Source organism: Buteo buteo, chromosome 11 (assembly GCF_964188355.1).
Source record: "Buteo buteo chromosome 11, bButBut1.hap1.1, whole genome shotgun sequence".
NCBI lineage: Eukaryota > Metazoa > Chordata > Aves > Accipitriformes > Accipitridae > Buteo > Buteo buteo.
In genome coordinates, this window is record NC_134181.1 from 26,875,345 (window position 1) to 26,900,901 (window position 25,557).

Genomic DNA, 25,557 nt, shown 5'->3' on the forward strand with positions numbered 1-25,557 from the left:
CCTGAACACATTCATTTTACATTTCCAGGTGCTGAGGCCAGTTGCCATGCAATAACTTGCTTCTGCTTTGAAACTCATCAACTTCAAAAACTACATCCAATTCACCTATGGAGAATGGTCCCTGGAACACCCTCATTCCAAAACTTTGTCTGGAAATTGTTTGCAGGAACGCTACCTGGCAAAGAGCAAGTGTGCCATGGACCTGCACATGGTCTAGGTAAGAACAAGCCATGCTGCATGCAGCTCAGGTAAGAGCTGCTGCTGCTCTGACACCAGAGCAGAAAGTTCAAGTCACTGCTGTAATTCATTTTTTCCCAGCTTTTCTATCAAAGTGCCTGGTTTCTCACATTTCTGAGGGAGTCGGATTTGCCTCTTGGACTGCTCACAACTGTAGAAACTGCAGAAGGCTGTCTACAAAAACCTTGCAGAGAGTAACTTGCTCTTGCAGGAGAAATATGGCATAACTTGAACCACAAAGCAGTTCCTTTCACATAGGTGTGAACAAGAGTATTATTATATGACCTGAGGGACTAGAAAAAAAAAATCTGAAGAAAATTACTACCACCTTTGCCTCTTACCTGTAGAAGAACAGAAAACAGTTCAGCTTTTATCCCTGTGATGCCATCTTTCAGGACCTGAAGTATATGGTAAGACTTATTACAAGATGACAGGAGCTCTTCAAAATACGCCTTAGAAAAACAGTGAGTTATGCTCAGGTTCTGCAAATTGCCAGAGATCAGTGAAAATTTTGTCTCCTTCCAAGGAAAACCTGACGCACTTTCCACGAACACTCACAGAACTGCGCATTTCTGTAGAGGTTTGTAACACAGTAAGAAGATTGGTATGGATGAAATGTGAATAGAAATGTGTGTGAGAGAGACTGAGGGAGAGACTGAGATAACACAGCAAGGGTTAATTTCCTTCTCTCTCTCTCGTTTCCTTAATAGTGCTAAATATCTGTAACACAATTCATCATGGCACTCCCTTTGGCAGCTGCGCATTTTTAACTAAACACACATTCGCATCAGATAAATACACTTTAGTACTGTCTGTGTCATAAACTTCTACAGTAATCACACTCTTGCTTCACTTCCAGTATCCACCTGTCTCCTGGGTAGACAGTGAAACCTGAAATAAAACATGTGGTTTGCTCCCAAGAACCATCAACAGTAACTAATGGTGGTAACACATTTTTCATTAAGAAACGTAACTCTATTATCAAAAGTTATTAATTGCAGATTAATAACAGAAGCTCTCCTAAATTGGCTTGGAAACCTGAAGTTTGCATTACACTTTGTCCTAGCGCAATGAAAGTGCCAGTGATGCTAATTTCTGTTAGAGACATCTTTCTGCTGCCAATAAACAGACTCCAGTGCAAAATGGAGAAGGACAGCCATGAGGCAGCCAACACTTATGGTCACTGTGAAACTTTTCTGGATAGGAGTTAGTGACTAAAGCAGAAAGGCTCTCATTATTCATCCTCCTAAGTACCCAGTATCACGTAAAAACTAATTCTTGGATCCAAACACTCTGCAACAAAAATAGTTCAGCAAGCAGCACAAAAGTGGCACAAAGGCAATCATGACACACACTTTCCAAGCTCCAAGGCCCATTCTCTGTTGTTAATCTTTAGTTTAGTTAATTACTCTGATTTAGAGAGCAGCCCATCAAACAGAGAAAAGCCAACTTCAATTTTCAAATCAGTGCACTTGAAAAGATGCAGTCTACTTTTGCTTTAAAATTTAGATGCCCACTGCCAACATAATGGATGCAATTATATTTTAAAGAAGTATGTTCCTGATCCAAAAAAAAAAAAAAAGAAATGTAAGAGCTTTACAATCAAGCTTTCATTTTCTTATTACCTAAAAATCCAGCTTCTACAACATAGATAGTGCAATTAGGAAGACCAGATGCAGCTTACATGTGAATATCTTTGTTCTTGTAGAGGAATTCTTTCACAATTTTCATTTTATTAAAAGAGAATATGGAGGCCCTCAAAGAGCCCAAGGAACTACTCTGAGAAGTTAAAGCACTCAGAGAAACTCAGAATCAGACCCCAAAATTTCCTGTTTGCCTCTACAATCTCTTTTACTCACAGTCTCTTTTACTACAAATCAGGTTGGCCATACTTGGGAAAGAGGACGGTCATGTATCGGGACATAAGATCTAGGTGGAACTCTATTTAGAAGGACACTCTCACGAACAAAGACAAGATTGCTCTGTCTCAACTGCACTGCTCTCACAGTGGCTGTCTTCACCTCCAGGCCACTGGAAGAAGGTCAGACCCACCAGGCACAATAACTTGGTCATGAAGTTCAAGCTCATAATGTTCAACGGGAAGTTCTAGTTCTGCAAAAAGGTCACTTGACAAATTACAGGAAACTGATAATCATCTACAGAAAGGAGAATTCACACAGAGACTAAAACTCATGGATTCTGGCTAACTGACATAGTAAACCCGAACCTCCTTTCCCTTTAAATATGAAGAAAACAAGAAGCATTTCTTTCTCAGGAGGATGAGTTACAATTTTGGAATTATAGCAGAAGAGCTTATATCACAAGTAATACCTTCAATGCCCAGAGCTCTCACAGCCAACTCCAGGTGATAATTGTCCACATAGAGTTCTCAAGTGCAGGAAATAATTTCAATACTGTCTATCATATCAACAATGACATCACAACGAAGTAAATGGCCTGTCACAAGAGAGAAAAAATAATCCTTAATTCAGCATCTACAAGCTCATACTGGCTTCAAAAGTTGTGAAAAGCTAGTACAAGTAAAAATAATAAAGAACAAATAGGTGGCTTCCTGTCCCAGAGAGCCTGAATAATATGCTGTCACAAACCATAGCTTTTTCAACAGAATAATGAAATTGTTCTTCTTTCTAAAAATTTACATCTATGTGTACAATCCTCCATTCTATGAATTTTTACTTTTCTACCTACCATGTTCCTCAGCCGTCACAACACTGCTTAACTTTCTGGCTTGTGAAGACTGAGCAAACACCAAAGCTTTTTTGGGAACGAATTGCACTATCCTTATAAATGGGCTCAACAGGGACTGTATCATAATGTGAGGAAGGCCTGAATAAAAGACAGGAAAACGTTTCCCCTCTGCTCACAGATGTATACTTAAATGGGCTTAAAACCAAAAAGTGGCAGAGTGCTTAAATAAATGCAGGTTTATATTGTCATTAAAACATACCCTTTTTTCGTATTTATTCCTGTAATAACCTGCTTCAATGCATTTTCTCAGTGCTGTGCAGAGCTTGCTCACAACAGCTCACCTATCAAGTTCCAAAGGTGCATAGGCCAACAGTTGATGGTCCCTCTTCTCCAAGTTTTGATGTTGAGACCAGCCAACAATAAGAGCCCAGAAAACAAACCAACCCTGCTCTGACTACACAAACTGGCATCCCACAGCTAAGTGCCAGCAGATGGACAACATGCCCTCGGTCACCCGCTCCCTGCCAGATTGCAGAGACTCCTTAGACTACAGTGCTTCTAAATGAGAGCCTTCTGTCTTGCAAGCACACAACACAACCATTCCCACCACCCCACAGGAAGATCAGGGGTTTGCTTTTTTTTTCCAGGACAGCCCCTTGTGCTCTCCAAACCTTTCTCTAGCCCAGGAAAACAAACCACTGACCCCTCCTCCATATATCCTCCCTTAGTCCCTTCTTTCTCTAGCCCTGTTACCAGAGGGTTCCCACCTCCTCAACACTCCCCATAGCCTTTTTTTGTCCCCTCAACACCACTCCCTTTTTCACCAGGAGCAACGGGCCCTGCTTCCCCATACCACTACCCACTCACCAGGAGCAAAAGCCCCCCTCAGGGAACCCAGAGCTCCCGGCTGAAGGACAGCAACACTTTGGGCACGTGTAGCTAAAAGGCGAAGGCAGGCGCCACCAAGAAGAGGAGGAAGAAGAGGAGAGCAGACAGCCAAGTCCTCCTCGTCCTGTCAGACCGCAGCCGCAGCGGCGCTGAGAGCTGAGCGCCCTTCCCGCCTTGCGGCATCCCGCCGCCCTGCGCATGCGCGAGTCCTCCTCGCTCCCGCCCAGGCGCAGCGCGTGCCTCGCCGCCTGCGCTGCCGCCTATCCGGTTCGCGGCGGGGGCTACCGCGCACGCGCCCCGGGGAAGCAGCGGCTCCGGCTGAAAGGCTGAGGTAAAACGGGGAGGGCTCACCCCCGCCGGCCCGCTTTTGCGCTCTGGGTCCGGGAGGAAGCAGGCGAGCCTGGCCTTACATTCCCGCCCCCCCCCCCCGTCTCCTCCCTGAAGGACGGGTACAGGCCCTGGTCTTCAGACCCACCCTCATCCCCCACAGGCCCAAACAAGGCGGCTCACCCACAATAAAGCTCTGCAGCCAGACAGCAGTGTGGAGGGATTGGTTTTTATTTCAAAAGACAGTAAGACAATTTTTCAATTTAGTATCAAAACACTTTGATAGGGTTCCTTTTCTCCAGATTGGCCCCTAGAACTGCTACAACCAAGCAGCATGCTCAAACCACAAGCTACACACCGCGAGCTTGACACATCTCCACACTCACGCCTCACAACAACTACACATCAGCAATGCACAGCAAGATGGCTTGTACCTTATTAAGACACTAAGAGCACTCCTGGCCAGGAGGGAAGGCCTTGGTTCCCTCCCTCAGGGTAGGCAAAAAAAACTTCTCCAAGAAAGCAAGGCTGTTGTACTTAAGCTGTTAAGTGTAACCCAGCAATGAGCGATAAAGCTTGGTGCATCAGCACTTAGTGAAGGCAAATTCAACCCCTGTGTAGCAATGGGTTAGAGGGGCCATGGCTTCTCTAAGCCTACCAGGAAAGGGAGTGGCCAACAGTGGCAAGGGGGGGGGGGGGGAACAACCCCTGCAAAGGTTCAATTGTTCAGATAACAGGCTTGGCTTTAAAAAAAAAAAAGTCTCACCCAAGTTGCGTCTCCACAACACAGAGTTATCTTAAAGCTGAGAAACTGAACTGCTCTTTTGGCAAACAGCTCCTGGAAAGGAAGACTTCCCAATAGGCTGCCATCCCTAGCCCACCTACTTTGATTCAGTGGCCACAGCCAGAACCAACACACCCTCCTTCCTCCCCTGCCAAAGCAGGGTGGTCCAGAGCTGATTAACAGAAGGTTAATACCCAATTTTAAAGCCAAGAGCTTTGAAGTATAGCTCACCAGCCTCTCACAAGTTATTTGGAATGTTTACAATGGTTGCTACAAAAAAAGGTAGTTACAAAATGTATACATCTCAAACATGCTCCCCAAACATTATTGCATTGTTTATTTCCCTTAATAATGCTGTTTGAAGCTCTGCCCAACCTGATGGCCTTTAACCCTGAGGCGAAGGACAAGATTTGTTGTTTGGTCAAGTTGGCAACAGAAAGTAAACTCTGGTCCCCAAGGGTTAGAGGTCAGCAGCAGCTGGGCTGCCCCCCCCAGGCATCATGTGTCAGAGGCAGTAGCAGGGATCCATTACATCTCGTTCAGGTCTAGCAGGGTCTGGTCCAGCATTCTTTGCGTGCAGAGATGCTCCTCTTTGGTGGATTTCAGTTTATCTGGCAGGAAGCAAGAGTTATAAGTCAGCTTCAGACAACAGAGAAACCTTCGCCAAAGAAAGCTTGCACTAGCCCCTTCCCAGCACGCTGCCACAGCAAGTCCTTAGAGTGGGGGTGCCTGGCTGGGTGCAGCTAGAAGCTCTGAAGTTACCTGGCTCATTTGTAGCCCTTGCCTCTCGCATTGCCGGTGCTCCCAGTCGGCACAGTCACGATGTACTTTTACCCAGTGCTCTAGGCCGTGTTTTGCATGCAGGTGCCTCTGACTGTAGCTAGCCCCAGGCCTTCAACACTTCCAGACAGCAGACCCCTGTGCCCAGCAAGGCACCCAAGAGCAACGTGGAGGTAAAACACACTTAGAAATCACCCCCTGGAATTACAGCTGGTTGTGGCCCTCATCCCCCAAGCACAGGACAGAGATGCCAAGCTGGTCACCAAGACCGTAACTACCTAGCAGCAGGAAGCAGACAACCATGCCTCAAGAACAGCAGGGAAAAGGCTGTTTTCAGTGAAGGGCAGGCAGGGAGCAAGTAGGAGCAAGGGTGCTACAACTCTGCCCGAGACTACAGGCAGCTGCACTGTCAATTCTCACATGTTCCTTAAGCCAGGAGGAGAGCTCAGATCAGCAACTAGTGCTCTAGGTAGGCTTTACTCCAAAGGTGAGCCCACCCTTATCACTGAAGAGATCCGCACGCTGGGACACAGGACAGACAGGCTGTAGAAAGATGTCCTTTAGATACAGGCAATTTCTCAAAGCCACTCCCCAACCTCCCCAGGGTCAGAAACTGTGCACAGAGCAAGAAGCAGCCTTCCTAGAGCACTAGCAACTGCAGCATTTAGAGATTTGTGCCTGCAGGCACTCAAGACACAGCCTCATGCTGTGGATTTTGGGACTTGCTTTCAAGATGCCCATGAGCTTTCACAACCTGTTCTGGGGCTCTGCAGCTGCACTGGGGTCAGGCCCCAGGAATGACTGCTTCCCCCAAACCTTCTAGGACTCAACCATATAGGAAAATACTACAGGTATGCAGTGTCTTACAGACCACAAGGTCAGTCATTTATTGTTAGAAGCCATCATTCCATGCAGCAGGAAATCCTACAGTCATTCAGCTAACAGTAAATTAAGTCATAGCACTTGACAGGCATCTTTTAGCAGACATAAGCCTAACTTCACCCCACCCCTCTCTTGGTGGGTGCAGCCATTCTGGTTCCATGGAGGAGCCAGGCAGGACCCCCTGGACAAGTGAACAAGACTGCTCAAAAAACAGCCAAGTCTGAGAGTTACTTCACCAAGAACAGAGGTTACCTTTATAAAAAAACAAACCAACAACCAACTCTTAAATAAATTAGAGGATAAATTCCAGTGCCCCATTAAATAGCAGCAATTGCATAAAATTTGCAAGTCTGCCAGTCTTAAGAATGATCAGATTTCACTGTGGTCCACAGCATTGGTGGTCGCAATAAGCTTGTTTAATGGTATTAGTGGGCCCCCTTCTCAGTCACACAGATCATGCAGCGTTAACTTCAGCTCATTAGAGAGCAGGCGGTTTTTCTCAAGCTGGCTGTACAGGCGCTCTGCAGCAGCAACAGGATTAGGGGAAACAAGAGGAAGAGAGAAAAAGAGAGAAAGGGAAGGTTAGTAGAGTACCAAGATGAGCACATCAAATAAGCTGTCTCCATAACACTTGCCTCTGAGGATCAAGTCTAGGCTATTACACAGATGAAGCCAGGGAGAACAAAGGTTTGTCTTACTCTAACTTGCTTTTCAGCTCAGGATGATCACAGAGAAAACCAAGTGCGGGCAGAAATGGAAGTGCTTCCAAGGGCTTGCGAAGGCAAAGAAAGGAAGAGAAGAACACCAGAAGATGAGCCTGCAGGCTGGACTGGGCTGTACCCAGGTAAGGAGCGAGACTTAGGATGTACTTTAAGCCTGTGGAGCACTGTGCAGAAAGCAGTCCTACCACAGCTGAACCAGAAGCACCTTCCAGAGTGAGTCACATCACACAGCAGAGGGATTGATGGGGTTTTAACAGTAGGACAGGGACACCAGAAGAACTGAGAATGACAGCATCTCATACCTGACCTGGAGGACACCCCTCCAAGGACATGCCTTTGTGCCACACTAACAACCCACCACATCTAGACAAGGACTGAAGGCAGTATCTGCTTCAGGTACAGGACAGAGGAAGTTATGGAGCACAGGCTCCTATTTTACATCTGCCCCAGAACAACTAAATGAGCAGGGCACAAACTGCCACTGCATCTGACAGCCTTCACCTCCCACTCAGTCCCTGTCCTTACAGCCTCACAAGGCCCTAGCAGCCATGCTTGTCCCCAAGGCTGGTACCAAGCACATGTGTTCATCAGCAGCTCCAGGGAACGGGAGAACCAGCCGGATCCTCTCCCAGGAAGAGGTCACCTCTTGGGGCTGCAGCCTGTCAGCCAGAACCAGCCACTGCAGAGAACAGGTTCAGCATCTGTCTCTGCCCATCTCTACACAGGCAGGGTCCTCCCAGCCTGACAACTCCAATTCCTGAATTTGGGGGAATTCCAGGCAGTGAAAAATCCTTACACAACAGCTTCCAGCCTGGCAGAACTAATCATCGCAAACTGTAGCAATACATACAGCATGCTGCCTCTGCGTGACGAGCAAGCATAAAGCACAGCAATTCTTGCTGGCCTTAGCCTTCTCAAAACCTTGTACTGCAACACCCCTAGTAATCTAGGGCACCCTCTGAAGGGGATCTACACCATTCCTCATTGCTTTCAACCTAGGAATATTTTGCTCTTGAACAAGACCTGGCCAGGTAAGATCCAGGACACACCAAGTCAAGCTGTTCACATGGAGCAGCCAAAGCATGTCCCCCTCTCCAGGGAGTCTCAGCCCAGTCCCTCCATTGTGACAGCCACATGCAAGGAAGAAAGCTCACCTTCACCCAACTACCCTCAGCTCCTCTCAGCCCTCAGCACCTGCTCTAGCTGCACCTCACTGTGCAGGACAGAGGGTAGTAAAGTTGATTGATTGTCCCTTTACAGCCTTCAAGGGACCAAGCAACAGCCAGAGAAGCCAACAATTTCTGTCCCACCACAATCTAACTAGAAGTTGAGGGAAGTTGTGGTATGGGGGACAGGTACACCCCATCCTGGCCTACATCAGAGCCTACCTTGCAACATCAGCTACCACTGCTGCTACGGACTCGCTCTCTGGCCTCCATGCTGGCTCTGAGCAAGCAGTCTGGGTACCCTGATGCCAGTCTCCAGCCCCAGGTGATCAGGGCTGGTCCTGGGTCTCCAGAGTAGCAAAGGATAGGAGTGAACTGCTGTCAGAAGTACTAATGGCTGTAGTCTGGTGCAACAGCTCGCTGCCTTCAAGCAAGCAGTACTGCTTATGGATGGGGACTTGATGATCTACCCACATGAGGGGACAGATTGACTGAAGTAATTGGCATGCCCCTTCCTAGACTTCAGGAACAGCTCCTCAACATGGAACACTTGCCCAGGTCTGCTGGGGCTAGCTCCAGTGTTTGGCCTGCTCCCTTCTCCACCCAGCCTGCAGGGCAGCCTTACCAGCCATCCTTGCAACCAGAACTCCAGGACCTGGGCCTTCTGGTCAGCTAATCTGCATTTGCAGCAATCCTGAGTCAACAGCCCAGCTAACAGTAACCGGCCTGCACAAGCCTAGCAATCCAGCCAGACCAGAAGCCTCTCAAAACCTCCCAGGGCAGAAGTTGCATCACCCACCCACCCTGCAGCATGGAGTTCCATTAGAACAAGCAGGGAAAGGGCCTGCCACAGCCCAGCCTTCGATAACATCACTTGCAACACCACTGTGCAACAGCACAGCAACCAGCTCCACACAGTGTGAGCCAGTAATAAACCCACAGCTGACAGGACCTCCCCATGAGGAGGGAGGCCATTTCATAAGGGCAAGGTACCACCTCCCACATGGTAAGAGCTGGCAACTGAGCACTGGGCTGGAAGCCTCCACACATCTGAACACTTGTGACAGAAACCTTGCCCCTCCTGCAGGATCTAGACCCCCTACTCCAGCTGCAGGTTTGATTACTGAGGAGTTATGGGTTCTTGCTTTGTGTTTACAGGGCACAGTTATTGCCCCATACCCCAGAAGAGTCAGACCACCATCTGCCAGATCTTTCCAGGCTATTACCCTTTAAAATTCCTTGTGGGAATGCTCCCTCCTTCATCACCCAGACCCAGCAGACAGTGGACAGCCCTGACACAGAAGACAAGAGTGAAAACAGGCTAGGGCCGTTCAGCGTGTCTGGACTATCTTTACTGCTAGTGCCATTTGTGCGGAGAATGGAGTGACACAAACCTGAGGAAACCACGGGAGGTGTCCCATTTCGTCAAAACTCTGTTCATGAAGGGCTCTTCGGGCACTGTGGCAGATGAACCAATCCAGAAAGGAAAAAGTATTTGACAAGCCACCACAAGGCAGCACATACAGTTACGAGAGGCTGATCAGTGTTTATGATACCAGAGCGACTAGCAACAGACTCAGATCAGCAGTGGCACATGTCAAGTGTTTGCAGTCTGCTGCCAGCTGCAGTGCTCAGTGTAAAGCTCCATGCCACACTCCCAGGAAGATCCCATCACCCTCAACCCCTGCATGGGGAGAGAAGGACTCTGCAACACAGAGATTCCCTGGCTTAGATGCCCACAGCCCTGCTGCAGTGCATTCCCATTCCTGAAGCAAGGGGCCATACACCCCCCCCCCCCCCCAACACAGGCAGCACCTCACACCCAACCAGTCCTGTCCAACTGGAAACCAGCCAGAGCTCACTTGATATTTATTAGCTTTTACACCCTGCCAGTGACCTAGTGACTATCAGGTGTGGTGACTTCCCACTGCAAGCCAGCATTTGGCAACCAATGCCAGTGAACACTACAGAGCAGGCAGGTGTGAGGAGTGTCTTTAGCCAGGCTGAATGAAGCAGGCACAGCTCAAGGACTTCCTGCTACAAACCCCAGCCTCCCATTTGACCCTACAGAACATGCTGCCCACTAAGGCACCATTTGCAGAGCTGCAATTCACATCTGTGAGCCAATAAGACACCCAAAGGGAAAAATCCAGCATATTAATGAAGACTGTATTCCAGCATGGGTGATGATGGTTACACTGGTTTCAAGGCAACATTGGAACAGTTACTCTAAAGCAGCAAGTGGTCACTAGAAACTCATTTCTCAAAAGCACCAGCCGTTCCATTCGATTTATACAAGAATTGTTTTCCTTAAAAAAGGTGACATCATGCTCAAGCAAGAGGCAAGAGAAATACAAAAGGAGCTTTATGGCTCTACACAAGATATGCAGATGAGAACAACATACTCCCAGCTACACCCAGACATTGAAAGGGCAGCCCCTTAGAGCACAGCAGTGTCTGGCACATCGGGTCAAACAGAGGGAGCTTTGTTTAGGAGCAAGTGCAGCATAACTGGGGGGCTGCTGCTGCTGTCAAGCTTCAGTGTCTTTACAGCACTCTTTCCCAGGGATGCCCTGTGCACAGTAACTGGAAAAAGGTACTGGAATTCAGAGCAAGATGACGAGAGCATGAATGCAGGGTGCAGATGCAGAACAAGCCACCAAGCAGAGAGGCAAATCCAAAGTGGAGTTTGGAATCACAAGACTTATCTGCATGAGACAGAAGGAGACACTAATTTTTTTAAGAGAAGCTTAAGTGTTTGTGCACAGCAAACTTTGCTTAGGGAGCTTTCAGACACTAGTGTTAAGGCTCTTCCTCCGCAGTGCAAGTACCTGGTCTCTCCTTGGTTAGTGGTAAGGACTGTGTGGAGCAGCTGTTAGCAGAACCCACCACAAATCTGAACAAAAAGCCCAGTAGCAAAGTTGCATAAACATACGAGTTCAGCTACTTCCACAGATCAGTTCATGATCCAGCCCATCTAAAGCGTGTTAGGGCAATTCTTAAGGAATCCACTCAAGTGCTATCCACAGCCTCTTCCAGGAGGAAACCCGAGACCATGGCCCAGTGGCTCCAGCAGAAAACTAAGCCACATTACCTTACGAAGCCTTTCCCAGTGGGACTGGGAATTGCACTCATAGAGTTCAAGTCAGAACCCTTTCAGGCCAGCACAGCACTTAGTGTTACACATGCAGATCACAAGGACCTAGAGTTAGACTACAGCATGCTGCAGGGAAGCCTCCACAATCCTCGAGGCAGAGATCTGTAGAAGTAACCTAGACAACACAGTGCCATTGATTCTCCAACTATGAAAATCACAGCAAACCAAGCAAGCTCTGGCGGTCTAGCCTGCTGAAGCAAGAGGCAAACACCAGCCAGCTCATATTTACATGGAAGTCATGTCATTCAAGGCGTGGTCCAGTTCCTCACTAATTGCTTTGTACTTCAGTTTCTGGGCATAGAGCTCATCTAGAAGATGTTTAGGAGGAGAACAAAAGGGAAACAATGAGGGAAGGCAGAGGAGTTCTTCCAACACCCTGGGGCAGGAAAAGCAGTATGGGACTCATGAACAGAAGAAAATGAAGTTAGATGTGGAGCCATCACAACTCCATATTAGTTCCCGACAATGAACAGGAGGGTTCCAACAGCCTGAGGACAGTCTGACCAGCAAGTGCCTTCCAGGATTACAAGCCAGCTCCAAGGGGAGCAGAGCCAAGAACCCAAGCTGCATCAGCTTGTGAGAACAAGCTGCCCAGCTAGGTCAGCAAGAACCACTAACAGGAGGAGCAGCAGGGAAGGGCAACTCCATCCACTTAGGGAGAAGCTTGCTACTTCTAAGGCAGGCATAGATCAATTGAGGTGCTTTGTTCTCAACTTCAGTCTCAATACAAAAAACAGCTTGGGAGAAGTCAGTCACATAATAGCCCTGGGCAGAGGGAATTCCCATTCTGTAGTACACAGCTAGGCAGGACAAGCCAAACAGACAGGCCACACCTCTGTTTTCCATCAGATAATGGAGCAGACAGGCAGATCACCCACCTTCAGGGGAGGAGGCAGTCCTAAAACTTGCCCTGATGCACTCCTTGAGCACTGCGCAGAGCTGGCACAGACTTCTCCCAGCTCTGGCTGCCTAGGCTACAGTACAGCTGGTAATGTTGTTAACAACTTGACAGAGCCCAGAGAACTTTGTCAGTTGTCATAAACTAGGTCACTTCAGCAGCAAGGCTGGAGACTAGAGCCAACTCTCGATCAACGTGTTTCAAGGGGAGCATGCAGGGATTTGGAGGAGTTTGTGCAGTTCGCAATAAAAGCTTGCCCTGGATCATGGGGTGGCTCAGATTGCTGCTTGGCTGCGGTTCTGGAACAGCTCAGCTGACACCATTGCTATTTCTAGATAAAAAAACCTCATAAGTAATTTCAGGCAGTAGGAAATGGCTTTGAATCGCCAAGACCTGGCACTAAAAGACCACAAAGGCACATGCTGTGGTCGAGGTAGGAGGCCTGCAACAGTTTTGGTTTACCAGCACCACCACTCCAAGCACAGCTATCCACAGAAGAATCTGGCCACAGCCCCAGATTTAAGGGAGACAGTTGGAACTTTTGCCTTCCATGTCTTGGGGAAAGGCAGGATTCTGCGACGGCTGGCCTCAGGAGTGCTCTGAAGTACTGTGAAACCAGGAACAGGAGGAGGAAAGGAACCCATCCTTGGCACAGGCTGACCACCACACTGCATGGACAGGGCTTCTGGTGATTTCATCTTGAACCACGACTGACACTGGGGAGTCTGAGTCTTCATGGGGGTTGTTTCAAGACCCACTGACTACTGTGGTTGACTTGCAGCAACACTGTCTGCAGCAGACAGCCATGTGCATGAGATTCTGCACACAAGTATGTTATTGTAACCAGTTCCTGTTGGGTTCAGGCATTTTTTTTCCTATGCCATTCCTTAAAATTGGTTAAGCTGGAGCATAGGAATCCAGTTACATTCTTGAGGACAACACAACCAAGATACACCAGCCATGCTATCTGTCACTATCAGTCAGATACAGCAAGGTGTTTGGATCAAGAGCTTGAGACCTACCACAGTGCAGCCAGGGAACTGTTTGCACAGAGTAGATACACGGGGCACAACTCTTGAGCCCAGAGGCACCAAGCCTCACCTTGGAGGCCAAGTTAGGTCATACTCTGAGTATTGAGGAGCAGAGCAGTGTCTCCACTCTGCAGCTATCTGGGAGATAGCATTCCTCAGCTCCCCACTCCTCACCACATATTCTTTGGCTTCCCATCCCCAGAATGTACCTTCCAAATCATCAATGGTCTTCTCCAGCTTGGCTACAGACCGTTCAGCAAATTCAGCACGGGTCTCCGCCTGCCAGACAGAAGTGAGCCAGTTAGTACAATAGCTTTGGGATACAGCAAAGGACTACAGAGGCATCAGCCTCAGGACATGAAGTCTCCCACCGTCCACATCTCTCCCCAGTCAAGCTGAGGTCAGTTCACCCAGCTGGGCCATCCCAACACAGTCACTCACCTCTTTGAGTTTATCAGTCAGGATCTTGATCTCTTCTTCATATTTATCCTCTTTTTGAGAGTACTGAGGAAAAGGAGAAGAGTCAGCAATCATCAGCCCTCAGCAGCCCCAGGTACCTCCCACTCCAGGGAGCCCACAGCTACAGAAGGGGACTTAAACTCCTCACTGCAGTGCACATGCCCACTGAAACTTTCAACTGGGAACTGTTCACATCCCTACCCTAGTCCAACAGAACTGGGTCAGGCAGCAAGTCCCACACCATGCACGTAACACAAACTTGGGCCCAGAAAAATTCTCGTCCCAGCAGCATAAACATCTTGGCTGATCGAGTCTGCCCCAAGGCAGGGAAGGGCAGCCAGACTTCCACACTCCCAGCTTCAACAGTCAACATTAGCCCTGCACTGAAATCCGTTAGCTCCCTTGGATGAGCAAGCACAGTTCTCCTTGCTTGCTTAAGGCTGCAGTTGTGTCATTTCCATCCCAGTGGGTGCTCTGCTGTCACACACCCTCCTAGCAAAACAGAAATGTTTCTGGCCCTTGGACAAGCAGCCCTACCTTCTCAGCCTGAGCCTCAAGAGACTTGAGATTGTTGGTGACATTCTTCAGCTCTTCTTCCAGCTCGGAACATTTACTGTGGGGTTTCGTAAAGAAAAGGGGGAGAAAAAGGAAAAGAAGTGGGAGGAAAAGACAGGAGAGACAAGAAGTGAATCCATGTGCAGGAAAGACCAGGAAGTTCCTTAGGAGACGGTCTGCTATCAGACTGGATGGGACCCTGCTTTGAGGCACTTGTGCGGAAAGCAAGTTCCCTTCCCACCTCCAAGTTCATATTTTAAGTATTCTGCCAGCACATGTGCAGGGCACTGAGCTGAGCAGCTGAGATGCAATTTCTACTTGAAGACTCCAGGTCCAGCAGAAATCTGTGTCCGCATGTTTAGTTTGCTGTAAGGAGTGAAGCTGTTCTGACAGACAGATGGACAGCCACCACCACTCAGGCAAGAATGTTTATGGGCAGAGAGGACAGAACATTCCAGGAGAGAGAAAGATGCAGTTAAGCTGAGGAAGGAGCATAGCAAGATGACCACAAGAGTTCTGGTTTAATGGTTCGAGAAGGGAAAGGTTAGTACCTTTTCTTCAGCAACAGACAGACACTTCAAGTTCTGGTCCATCACTCTGATCTGCTCCTGCAGCTCCCGGCAACGACTGTTAGTGATGGTCACACGATGGCACAAGCCAGGTAGGGGCAAGGGTCAAAAGGAGCACCAATAGCACAATACCACAGAGCAAAAAAGGGGGTAGGAGAAAAACACAAAAAAGTCATGGTCATGACATGCAAGTCTGGGCAGGAAGCATGGTGCTACTGCTGCGTACACACTAACTTTGTTAGACAAGGCCCAGAGTACAGAAAGGCCCTGACCAGCTCCTCAAGAATCAGCTAAAGCATCCAGACATGTGAAAGTAGCCCAAGCACCACAGTTTGTGTCTGCTCCAAGCAGAGGAAGTCCAGCTTGCTGCTCAGCAGTGCAGAAGTCTGTAGTGGTTACTGCAAACATTTTAATAAGAGGCCAAAGACCAACGTCAGCCACAGTTCTACCCTTGGACATCCCACATGCCACTTCAGGTCCCAGCCTGCAAGGCCTCTGCCACTTTAGGACAAGCGCTGTGCATTCATGTGCCCCGTAGCAACATGTAAGGATCTTGGGACCATAAGTACAAAGCAGTGCTGGTGAATACTGAGTGGAGAAGGAATCTCCGGCCTCACTAACCAGGCAGTCCCTCCATGCAAAGGGGCAGAATATCTCCACTACAAGGCAAATCACATCTTCACAAACTCCACATCCTCAGTAGACCTAATCCTGTTCCGAGCAGGAGAGCACTTCTAACTCTTTCATCTGAGGATCTAAACCCACCCTGTGCTTCAGGCCTTGTGTAACAAGGTTAGAAATGCTGTGTTAGTTCCCATGCAAAAGTAGATGTGCCAGTTACACGTGAGCAGATTACTCACGACTCTGCAAGCTCAGCTCTCTCTTCAGTACGTTCCAGATCTCCTTCTATGATCACCAGTTTCCGAGCCACCTGGAAGGGAGAATCAGAGTTAAGAGGAAGGAAGATTATTCTGTTCTTGTAGGCTGTGCAAGGCAGTAAAGGGAATGCCTGCAGGCATCACTGGAGCTGCCAGAGTCTTTTGGCTAAGGGGAACACTGAGGTAGCTCTGCTGAGAGCCAGGCTCTCTCCCAGGTTTGCTGAGGAAAGCCCTGTCAGCAGCAGGAAGAGGAGCCATCTCTCCCAGCCAGGGTCAACTGTACTAGAGCATCCAAGGGTCTCACCTCCTCATACTTCCTGTCTGCCTCCTCTGCAATGTGCTTGGCTTCCTTGAGCTGGATCTCCTGCAGTTCCATCTTCTCCTCATCCTTCAGAGCTCTGTTTTCAATGACTTTCATGCCTCTGCCAAAAAGAAAGCACAGGGAGGGGAGATGTATAAAACAATCCTGTACAAGCCAGCAGTATAATGACTTTCAGAGCATTAACAGTGCCCCCGCAGGACCACATTGCTTCCTTATGAGCCACCACACCTCTGAGTGCAGAGGGTTGCACAGGAAGGCAGGCACCACTGGGCTGATGCAAATACAGCAACCTTGATTGCTCAGAATTAACTGTTCCTTGGTGCATTACTCCAGTAGCTCACTGGGCTCCTGGACCAAGGGAAATGTGGTACTGCCAAGAAGAACAAGCCAGGCTGTCTTAGGGACTTCACACAGCCGAGCCAAGCACTTTCCAGGCTGGAATGCAGGAAGAGCCAAGTCTGTCTTTATGGCAGGTCATCAGCTGGGTCAGGCTGTTCACTTCAGCATGTGCATTGATGAAGTACATGAGCCAACTGGAAGTGGACCGCTCCCCTCTTGAATCACACTGCCAGGTCAGGGGATGTCTGCCAGAAGGGAGTATGCTGGCAGAGCCAGCAGGAAGAGAGGCTTCCCCACCAGCAGCCACCTTTACAAGTCAACAGTGTCCCAGAACTCACTTATTTCTCCTCCCTTGGAGGCAGGAATGCATGGTAGCACACATTCCACACAACACTTACTCCCTCCTTAGCCTCAGGTTCCAAGATACTCACTCAAGGCCAACAGCATTGTTTTAGTTGCTCTGCATAAGTGGGCACCGACTCCCACACCCAGCCTTGATGTGGTATATACTTCCCACCCCCTAGGAAGCCCAAGAGGTTGATGGCACTGGGTCCTCAGTCAGGAACACGTCAGAGATGTTTGACGGAGTGAGAGCAGCAGCCCTTGCTCACCTTTCACTTTCATCTGCAGCCTTCTCTGCCTCTTCCAGCTTCTGCAGAGCTGTGGCAAGGCGCTCCTGGGCTCTGTCTAACTCTTCTTCTACCAGCTGGATACGACGATTCAAAGATGCCACTTCTGCCTCAGCCTAGAGGGAGCAGATGAGGGTGACTCAGTCTGTGGCAGATTTAGCAGTCTGTGCAGGGCAGCTGAAGTCTGCCTTCAGGTCAGCAGCAGCACATGGGAAGCCAAAACAAAGCCAGAGTGCTTTATCCACTTTCTTACACAGGCTGCACTCCCATACGCTTGCACGCACGTTAAGCTCCACGACATTTCACACACACATGCTTTGTCCATGCAGCAGTCATCCTGCAGGTTTCTCGCCTGTCAGCTTGAGCTGACATGACAGTTTAAGCCATAAACACTAAGTACATGACTTACGCTAATGGGCCTTCTCTGCAGCTGCTGTAATCCTGCCAGGCCATCAATCACAGTCCTATTTATCCACCACACCAGAGCTCTGACAGCTACCATTTAGCACAAAGTCAGTTTACTCATGTGATCTGGACATGAGCATTGCTTGAACCAAGCCTTCTCATCAGCAACATGAGAAAGATTAACAGCTTCAGGTTCAGAGGTCTGCCAAGCTGTGTCAAGGTGCTGGCAGGCTAGGCTTTCTACAGCGCTGCCATGACCTGGGGCAGTGGCAGGGCTCAGCTGATTGCTGTAGTGCCCACAACCCCAGCAGCTCAAGCCTGGAGGGCCAGCTATGCTCTAGGCTTTCTTCCTCCCAGCAATTCACTAATAACCTAGAGAAAGACCAAAAGCCTCATCCAGTCTTGAGGCAGCCACCTCAGTTCAGTCATACATGCCAGGAGCTGGTAAAATTGCCAAGAGCCTGCAGGCGCCATGCATTTGCCAGAAGCATGACCACAAAAGTGACCGAGGCTTTAATGAATCAGCAGAGATCAGAAGCCATCACACCCCCTCCAGCCAGGCCTGTTACAGCAGCAGTGCTATCCCACCACTGCTAGACCACAAGGTATCTGCTTATGAGCCCAATCTGCATCAACCCTGACCAGAGCCTGGGGGGAAGCCTAGACACTTTGGGGACACTAACACCCCACCTGAGCCACCCCGAGGGAACCCAGAATCCTGCTCTCCAGCAGGATTACTGCACTAGTACAAAGATGGACAGGGCTGCAGCCATTTCAGGGCAGCACTGTGATCTTCTACAGAGATCTAGGCACAGGCACATGCCAGGCATATATGAAATATCCCTGCTACTTATAACAAAGCAGCCTGCAAGGACATGCTGCTTCTAACCATGCCCAAAGAGGGAGGAGCAGAGCGATGAAAGAAGCCAGTGTTAGAGCAGGGCCCAACACAAATCACCTTCAGTTCCCAGGAGCGGCTGTCCGAGCTCTCCCCCCTGCCCCAGTTGGCAGCAAGGTGCTCGGTGGTGTCCATCCCCCCCCACCCCGACCCCCTCTTCTGTCCCCCCCCTCCCCAGCATGTTTCAAGACCAGGTTGTGAGAACACAAGTTGAAGAGGAGCTCCCACGCTGGCATGCCCTGCTCTACACCAGGGAAGCCCACAACACTTTGATGCTCAAACAAGGCAGTGCTGCAGCAGGCTGCCACAGAGCCAGCCCTGCCAGCATGTTCCTCCAGAGAAGGAAGTGCTCTGCTCGAAGAGGAACAAAATGATATATTAAACAGAACTGGGAAGGAGACTGCTTGACACATGTCTTTTGCCTATTAAAGAGGCAACAAGCTGTCAAGGTGGAGAGCCTCCTCCTTCTCCCAGGGGACTGAGACACACCAGCACAGCAAGCCTGTTTCCTGACCCCCTGAACCACACCATCTAGCCCTGACTTCCTGCAGGCAGCCTTAACCCACCCCAAAAAACCACCCTTGCATTTAAGGAACTGCCTCTCTCCCTCTGCAGAAGGGTCCTTACACCTTGCTTTTTGCTTCTCCTCACAGGATACAGCTGAAGCCGTCAGGCTTCCCCAGAGCATGGGGGTGACACTTCCAGGCAGCCCCACTGCCGAGCAGCACATTCCCATTACTCCGTGCCTCCTTCAGAAAGGAAGCCTGGAGTCAGGGAGCTACTGGGAGCCCTGTAAGCGAAGGACAGAACTCGCCTCAGCCTTCAAGGCTCACCATCGCTTCCCCAGGCCACAGAGATCTAACAGTAACATTCCTCAGGACCCAAGGGCCAGGCCACAGGGCGAGTACAAGACACCACTACACTGGGAGCACTGGTTCTCTCCCCTATCACAAGGCTCCAGCAAGCTGGGAAAAACACACACGTTCCCATGACAACAACGCTATTGCAAGAGAACTCCTTATGTGGCTGCAAAGAAAGAGCCCAGATGAGGTCTGGGAGTGGCCTCATCCCACTGTACAGCAGAAGCTTCTGCCATCAGCCTCAGTAGCAAAGCCTGATCAGTCCCACAGCAGCAGCACCACACCACTCATCACAGACATCAGACCTGGGCACTGTGGGTGGAAAAGCCTCAGCTTCATGTTTTGAACAGACTCATCAGCAAAGTCACTGCACAAATTTGCAGAGAGCCATGCTCAGATCTGAGACAGTCACCCTTGAGGACCTGCTCTCTGTCATGCTGTCCGCCGTCCCCACAATATCGCCAGCCTTGCCTGCCTCCCCAGCCTGACAGAGCTGTCAGAGCGAGCACTCGCCAGCTCAGATTCTGCCATGGTTGCCCCTTCCTTCCCTCCAAGCGATCCCAACCCAGTCCCTGCCTGCCCCCAACATGCTCTCACAAGGCTGCCGGTCTTGGGGGCTGCCTCCCCCAGGCAGCAGAGATCCCTGCTCGCTGGGATTTGGGCAGGATGTAGAGCCTAGGGAGTTTTCCACTCAGCTCCTGCATCGGCAGCATCACGAGTGAGATCACTTCCATTTTATCAGTACATGCCAAAGCTACTCACACCTTTGTGCTTGCAACACTGGGCCAGACAAGATGGCCGGGTTCCTCCCTTCCTCTCCAGCAGCTCGGAGCGAGCAGACAGCCAGGGAACCCAACCAGGGACCAGGCGCCCTCCCCAGCAGCCTCCGGTGCTCCCACCAGTCACTTTCAGCTCCGGGCTGGCTCGGGAGACCGGTAACAATGAAAGAGCGATCCGCCGGCTCCCTCCAGCTCCAGTCACTCCTCAGCACCGGCCGAGGCACCACGGCCGGGGTCCAGGGGACCCCAGCGAGAGCCGCCGCCGCTACCACGGGACACGCGGCGGGGAGGGACCCCCGGCCCCAGCAGACCCCAGGGCAAGCGGCGCGGGGCCCGCATCGCTGCGAGCTAAGGCCACGCAGGAACGCGGAGACCCGGGCCGGGATCGCACCGATGCTCCCGCAGCCCCAGGCCCCGCGGCGCTGTCCGGAGCGGCCCTCGACACCGCCAGACCCGCGGGAGGGCCACCCGCCCCGGCTCTACCCCCCACCCCCGGGTGGTCGGCACGGCCGGCTGCGGGGTACCCCCTCCCCACGGGGCCGCCGCCGGCGGGGCCGACCCACACGGCAGCCCGGCCCGCGGCACCGGCGATACCTGCTCGCGGTTGCGGCGCTCGGCCTCCACCTCCCGCTGCAGGCGGTCGGCCCGCTCTTCGGCGTCATCCGCCTGCTGCTGCAGCACCTGGATCTTGCGCTTCACCGCCTCGATGGTGGTGGCCCCCGCCATCCTCTCGCCCCGTCCCGTCCCGTCCCGCGGATCCGCGCTGCGCCGGCCCCGCCCTGAAATACCGGAACCCGCCGCCCCGGCCCCACCGCCCGGGAAGTGACGTCACTTCCCCCGCCCGCGTTGCCGGGGAGACGGAGAGCAACCGCCCGGCCTGGGGACACCGGGGCGGCCCAGGCGGGAGAGGGGGTACCGGGACCTGCCCCACGGTGGGCTGGGTACGCTGGGACCTGCCCCACAGGGGCCCGAGGGCCTGGGCCTTGCCCCCACACAGTCCTTGGAAGCCTGCCCCACGCGGGCCTTCGCGTTCTGCCCCACGTCGGGGCATGTACCCCTCGCGGTCCGGCGGCTGTGCGGCCCCGGGAGCGCCATGGGGCTGGGGCAGCCCCGGGGCCGCCCTGTCCCTCAGCCCCGCGGGCCTTATACGGGCACTGCCGGGCCGCCGCATTCCCGGGGGCTGAGCTCATGTACCGCCTCTCCCCACACACGTTCCTGCCCTGGCGAGCCCCCGCAGCCCGCCAGACCCAAGACCCTGCAGCCCTGCGGCAGATCATGCTTCCCACCTTCCTCCCCCGCAACAGGGCTCTGGCGTTTGCTGGCACCGCCGAGCTGCAGTGCTGAGCGCTGGTGCCAGGCTCCCCCTCCATAAACCCACTGTTGCGACAGCTTTAGCTGTTGCTAAAACTCTCCGGTCTCAGTTGGGGCAGAAAACGCTGCTGAGAGCAACGTTCCTCTGTGCGGCGAGGGTCACAGAGACCACTTAGAGCTCAATAAAAACACAACCAAGAACTGTCACTGCCCTCGCTCACCACTAAACCCATTTGGCAGTGCTTCAGGCACATGAACAGAAGGAAAAGGGGCACTGGGCTGCTGCCCCTGTGCCGCCTCCTAAAAACCTCGCCAATCGGGCAGGCACGTGCCCCAGGGTTGCGTCTGCCAGGTCAGAGAGGGCTGGCACGCACTTGGCCAGCCAAATGGCTTGGCATGTCCCCCAGAGATGAGCTGGCAACCAAAAGGGCCTGACCCTGCGCGCTCCTGCTGGCTGGAAGGAGCTGGGATACAGCTCTGCACATCCAACGCTCTGGGATGCGAAATCCCTCCTCCCACCGCTCCCCGAGCCAGTGTGAAACCAGGGGAGCCCCGAGAGCCACCCTAGGAGGTAGTGGGCAGAAAAAGAGAGCTCCAAATGCACAGAAAAGGATTAACAAGTCGTGAAGCTAGTGGGGATGTGGTCCTCAGCAATGTGGTGTGACAGCAGGGAGACTGAGAATGCCAGCAGGGAGCGAAGGGAGGGAAGAAGCATGCGAGGAAGGGAAAGGGCTCCCCAGAGCTCTGCAATGCTTGGAACATGCTGAGTTCCAGTGCAGGGCCGGCGCTGCCGGCACACTCGGCTGGGGCTGGGACAGGAAGCCACAAGCAAAGCCACGGGGTTGATGAACCGCCCAGTACTCAGAGAGAGCTTGGGAGTTCCTGATTACACCCTGGACCCCAGTTCAAAGCCAGGCAAGAGCCAGCCCAGGCGCTGTGCCGGGGCTTGGAGTGCTTCCCCATGGCCCGGCATCAGTCGTGTAGCAGAAGGGGAAGGCTCTTGCCTCTGGGTCGGACATCAGAACTGGGCCTGTTGAGGAACTGAGGACTTTCTCCTGGCTCCCACACACTGACACTCAACCCCTGCAACATCGCAGCCCCATGGGGTGACAGCCCCTCTGACTGCCAGGTCCCGGCAGGTGATGAGTGGGGCCAGACGCTGTGCCACGTGATGGCCGGGAGAGCAGCCGGCCAGTGAAACCCTGCACCGATCATGCCATTGTTTTCCTGGAAACAGCAGCCAACAATAGCTGGGCTGTGCAGTTGTCACGCTGCCCACGCAGCCTCCGCCTGCCTGGGGAGACAAGGGCTCCCTCCTCCTCTGGAGCCTGGCTCCTCTGCCAACAACTGTGACTCGGAGCTTCCTGGGGAGATGCATGGACCCCGAGTCCTGTGCTTGAGGGACTGCTGGCTGCCACCAGCTGCTGTCACTCTGCCCTCAGCTTGGGGTCCTCATGTCCTGCTTCAGGGGTCCTGGCTGCCAAGCGTGCTCTCTCTCTGCTCCCAGGCTACCCAGGACATCCTTGCCCAAGAAGACTCTGGGACCAGCCCCTGCCAGCATCCCTCTGTCCCCTGCATGGCCATGGGTGGCCCCCCAGGGTGTGTCCTTTCTGGGGTCACTCTCTGCTCCCAGACACATGTACAGCTTTGCCAGAAGTGCACCAAGACTGACAGGGACCTTCCTGCATCCCCAAGGCTGCAGAGAAGGGCTTGCAGTCCCACCGGGAGGGTGACAAGGGGAGGGCAGCCAACCCAGCTCCCACCCTGCATCCCATACATACGTCTGCCGCCTTCTTCTCTGCCAGCTCCAACTTCTCCTGGGCATCTTTCAGGGCCTCGGAGTATTTGTCCAGCTCATCCTCTGTCCCCTTCAGCTTCTTCTGCATGGCGGCGAGCTCGTCCTCCAGCTGGAAGGGCAGCGGCAGTCACTGCAGGTGGACACCCCTCTGGACCCCCACACGGCAGGAGAGCCCTGCCTACCCCATCCCAGGCTCAGCTCTGCCCCACGACATCCCTCCTGCCCCATCCCACCCCATCCCCATCTGCCTCACAGTGTCCATCTCTGTCCCACATGCCACCAGCTGGCAGGGGCTGAGCCCTGGGCAGCTCTCAGGATGCCCCCGAGCTGTGGGACAGTGGCAGATCTCACACCCTTGTACCCCTTGCCACAGTCTGTGTTGGGTCTGGGCTCAGCGTGGTCCATCACAGGGAGAAGCCATCCCCCCAAACATTCCTGGACTGGGGGCTTCTGCCACCCCCCCTACCTGCTTGCTCCGCTCCTCTGCCTGCTTCTGCTCAGCCTCTGCCTGCTCCGCCCGGTCCAGGGCATTCTCCTTGTCCAGCTTCAGCATCTGCATCTTCTTCTTGATGGCCTCCATCTTTGGTGGGACACGGGCGCTGGCAGCGGGGCAGTAGGCAGCAGGACAGGCAAGGGGCAGGCAGAGCAGCAGTGCTGCCTGCCGCCCCGCTGCCTGGTTTATCAACTCTGCCCTGCTGGCCGGTGCGGGGGCTTTGCCTTTCTTGGGCCGAGCTGCCTCCCCACCTTCCCAAAAAGTCTGTGCTAAGGACCCATTGTCTGCCCTGGGGGGGTCCAGGCAGCCGCAGCCTTATTTGGGCTCATGAGGACAGCTGGGGCAGTTATAAAAAGCAGCGGCAGGTCTGCAAGCGGGGGGTCTCACATTGTCCTGGCTGCCCACCCACCCCATGCAATGGGACACCATGGCCAGCATCACAGGGACACCATGCTCCCACTCGGCACTCCCTCGGGACATGCTCGGGACATTGAGCTGGGTCCATGCAACACTGGCAGCGAAGCGCCCCTGGGTTGCACCCCACCAGGCTTGGGATGTTTTGGTGGCCCCCGGGCTGACATTTACCCATCCCCGGGGGTGGCATGGAAAAGGGCAAGCTCAGCCCAGTGCTATTTTAAGAGCAGGGGCTTAGCAGCAGCCCCTGGCCTGAATTATTTGGCACAGCAGGGAGCAGCAGGGGGAGCCGAGCCTGACACCCAGGGAAGAGCCCCCAGGGAGTCCGCTGAGCCCAGAGTCCGGCTCCAGCCGTGCTGGTGCTTGGCGGCGAGGCAGAAGATGCTGTTGGCAGCTGGAGGAGCAAATTCCCCAGGCACAGAGAGGAATTCTCAGGGAGAGCGGTGGCACTTCCTACACAGCTGGGGGATTAGCAGCCTCCTTGCGCCAGCTCCAAGGTCCCACTGGCCCTGCGAGCCAGGTCGGGATCTCCCACGGGGGAGACCCACTGCTCCCATCCAGGGACAGATTTTAGGGCCTGAGGGGGTCAGCACCCAGGGACCCAGAAGACGGAGACCAACCCTGGTGGCAGCTCCCCGCTCCCCAGGCAGGGCAGCAGAAGGGACAGTGCCCACAAAAGGCCCCAAGCAGCCGCTGCACCTCCATGCCCTGGTAGCCATAAATAACCCCATGCACCAGGGTAGCGGAGCCAGTGGTAGGCACAGGGCCACATGCCTTTGTCCTGGGATCATCCCAGGCGTAAGCAGGAGGACAGGTGTTGAGCACTGACCATGCCACCATCCCAAATCTCCGCCAGCCCGCAGCGATGGCAGCCCGCAGTGATGGCAGCTCCCAGCTCCTTCTCCCCAGCCCCGCAGAGGCGGGCGTGCAGTGTGGGCAGATGGGTTTTACTGCAGCAGCGAGAGGGTAGGCAGGGAGTGCGGGAAGGGGCACGGACCCTCTGTGCTCCCCACTGCCCGCAGGACGTAGCAGGCAGCATCTTGCCGGGTCAGCGCTGGGTGTCCCTGGCGCTGTAAGAATATGTTTGATATTTAGTTGGTTTTCCAATAAAACAACCTAATATCAAACATATCAGACAGAGGCAGGGGCAGGCGAAGGCAGACAGGACACGGGGCTCAGCTTCCTGCAAGAGAAGGAGAGAAGGAGAGGTGGAGAGCTGGAGGTGGGGATTAACTCCTCGCTATTTGCCTGAGCAGGACTCCCCAGG

The 25,557-nt window shown here is 52.6% G+C and overlaps 1 protein-coding gene and 1 long non-coding RNA gene across 12 annotated transcripts; both read right to left on the bottom strand.

Annotated features, from left to right (window-relative positions):
• Positions 1 to 589: 589 nt before the first annotated feature.
• LOC142037053 (uncharacterized) lies at positions 590 to 4,023 on the bottom strand. The gene is made up of 3 exons (XR_012652272.1): positions 3,814 to 4,023; positions 2,569 to 2,694; positions 590 to 635 (listed from the first exon to the last, which is right to left on the bottom strand). It is a non-coding gene; the product is annotated as an uncharacterized LOC142037053 (long non-coding RNA).
• Positions 4,024 to 4,374: 351 nt separating this feature from the next.
• On the bottom strand, positions 4,375 to 24,091 carry TPM3 (tropomyosin 3). 11 transcript variants are annotated; one of them, XM_075040962.1, is made up of 11 exons: positions 23,850 to 24,091; positions 23,367 to 23,492; positions 17,315 to 17,448; positions 16,347 to 16,464; positions 16,025 to 16,095; positions 15,147 to 15,222; positions 14,023 to 14,085; positions 13,791 to 13,860; positions 11,882 to 11,960; positions 9,890 to 9,953; positions 6,176 to 6,268 (listed from the first exon to the last, which is right to left on the bottom strand). In XM_075040962.1, the coding sequence occupies exons 1-11, from the start codon at positions 23,961 to 23,963 to the stop codon at positions 6,191 to 6,193; spliced, it is 993 nt and encodes a 330-aa protein (XP_074897063.1). In that variant the 5' UTR covers positions 23,964 to 24,091; the 3' UTR covers positions 6,176 to 6,190. The 11 variants fall into 11 exon arrangements, with proteins under 11 accessions (XP_074897060.1, XP_074897065.1, XP_074897069.1 ...); XM_075040963.1 differs by lacking the exons at positions 15,147 to 15,222; positions 23,367 to 23,492; positions 23,850 to 24,091 and adding exons at positions 14,578 to 14,653; positions 20,869 to 21,046; XM_075040958.1 differs by lacking the exons at positions 6,176 to 6,268; positions 9,890 to 9,953; positions 15,147 to 15,222 and adding exons at positions 10,646 to 11,203; positions 14,578 to 14,653.
• Positions 24,092 to 25,557: the final 1,466 nt, after the last annotated feature.

What these genes read in the sequence shown, in the direction of transcription:
- TPM3 (XM_075040962.1), bottom strand. Translation starts at nt 23,963, where the DNA reads ATGGAGGCCATCAAGAAGAAGATGCAGATGCTGAAGCTGGACAAGGAG. An exon ending in GCTGCAGATGAAAGTGAAAG is followed by an intron (nt 16,465 to 17,314) that starts GTGAGCAAGGGC and finishes TCTTTTTGGCAG; the next exon opens with AGGCATGAAAGTCATTGAAA. An exon ending in GACCATTGATGATTTGGAAG is followed by an intron (nt 11,961 to 13,790) that starts GTACATTCTGGG and finishes AACATCTTCTAG; the next exon opens with ATGAGCTCTATGCCCAGAAA.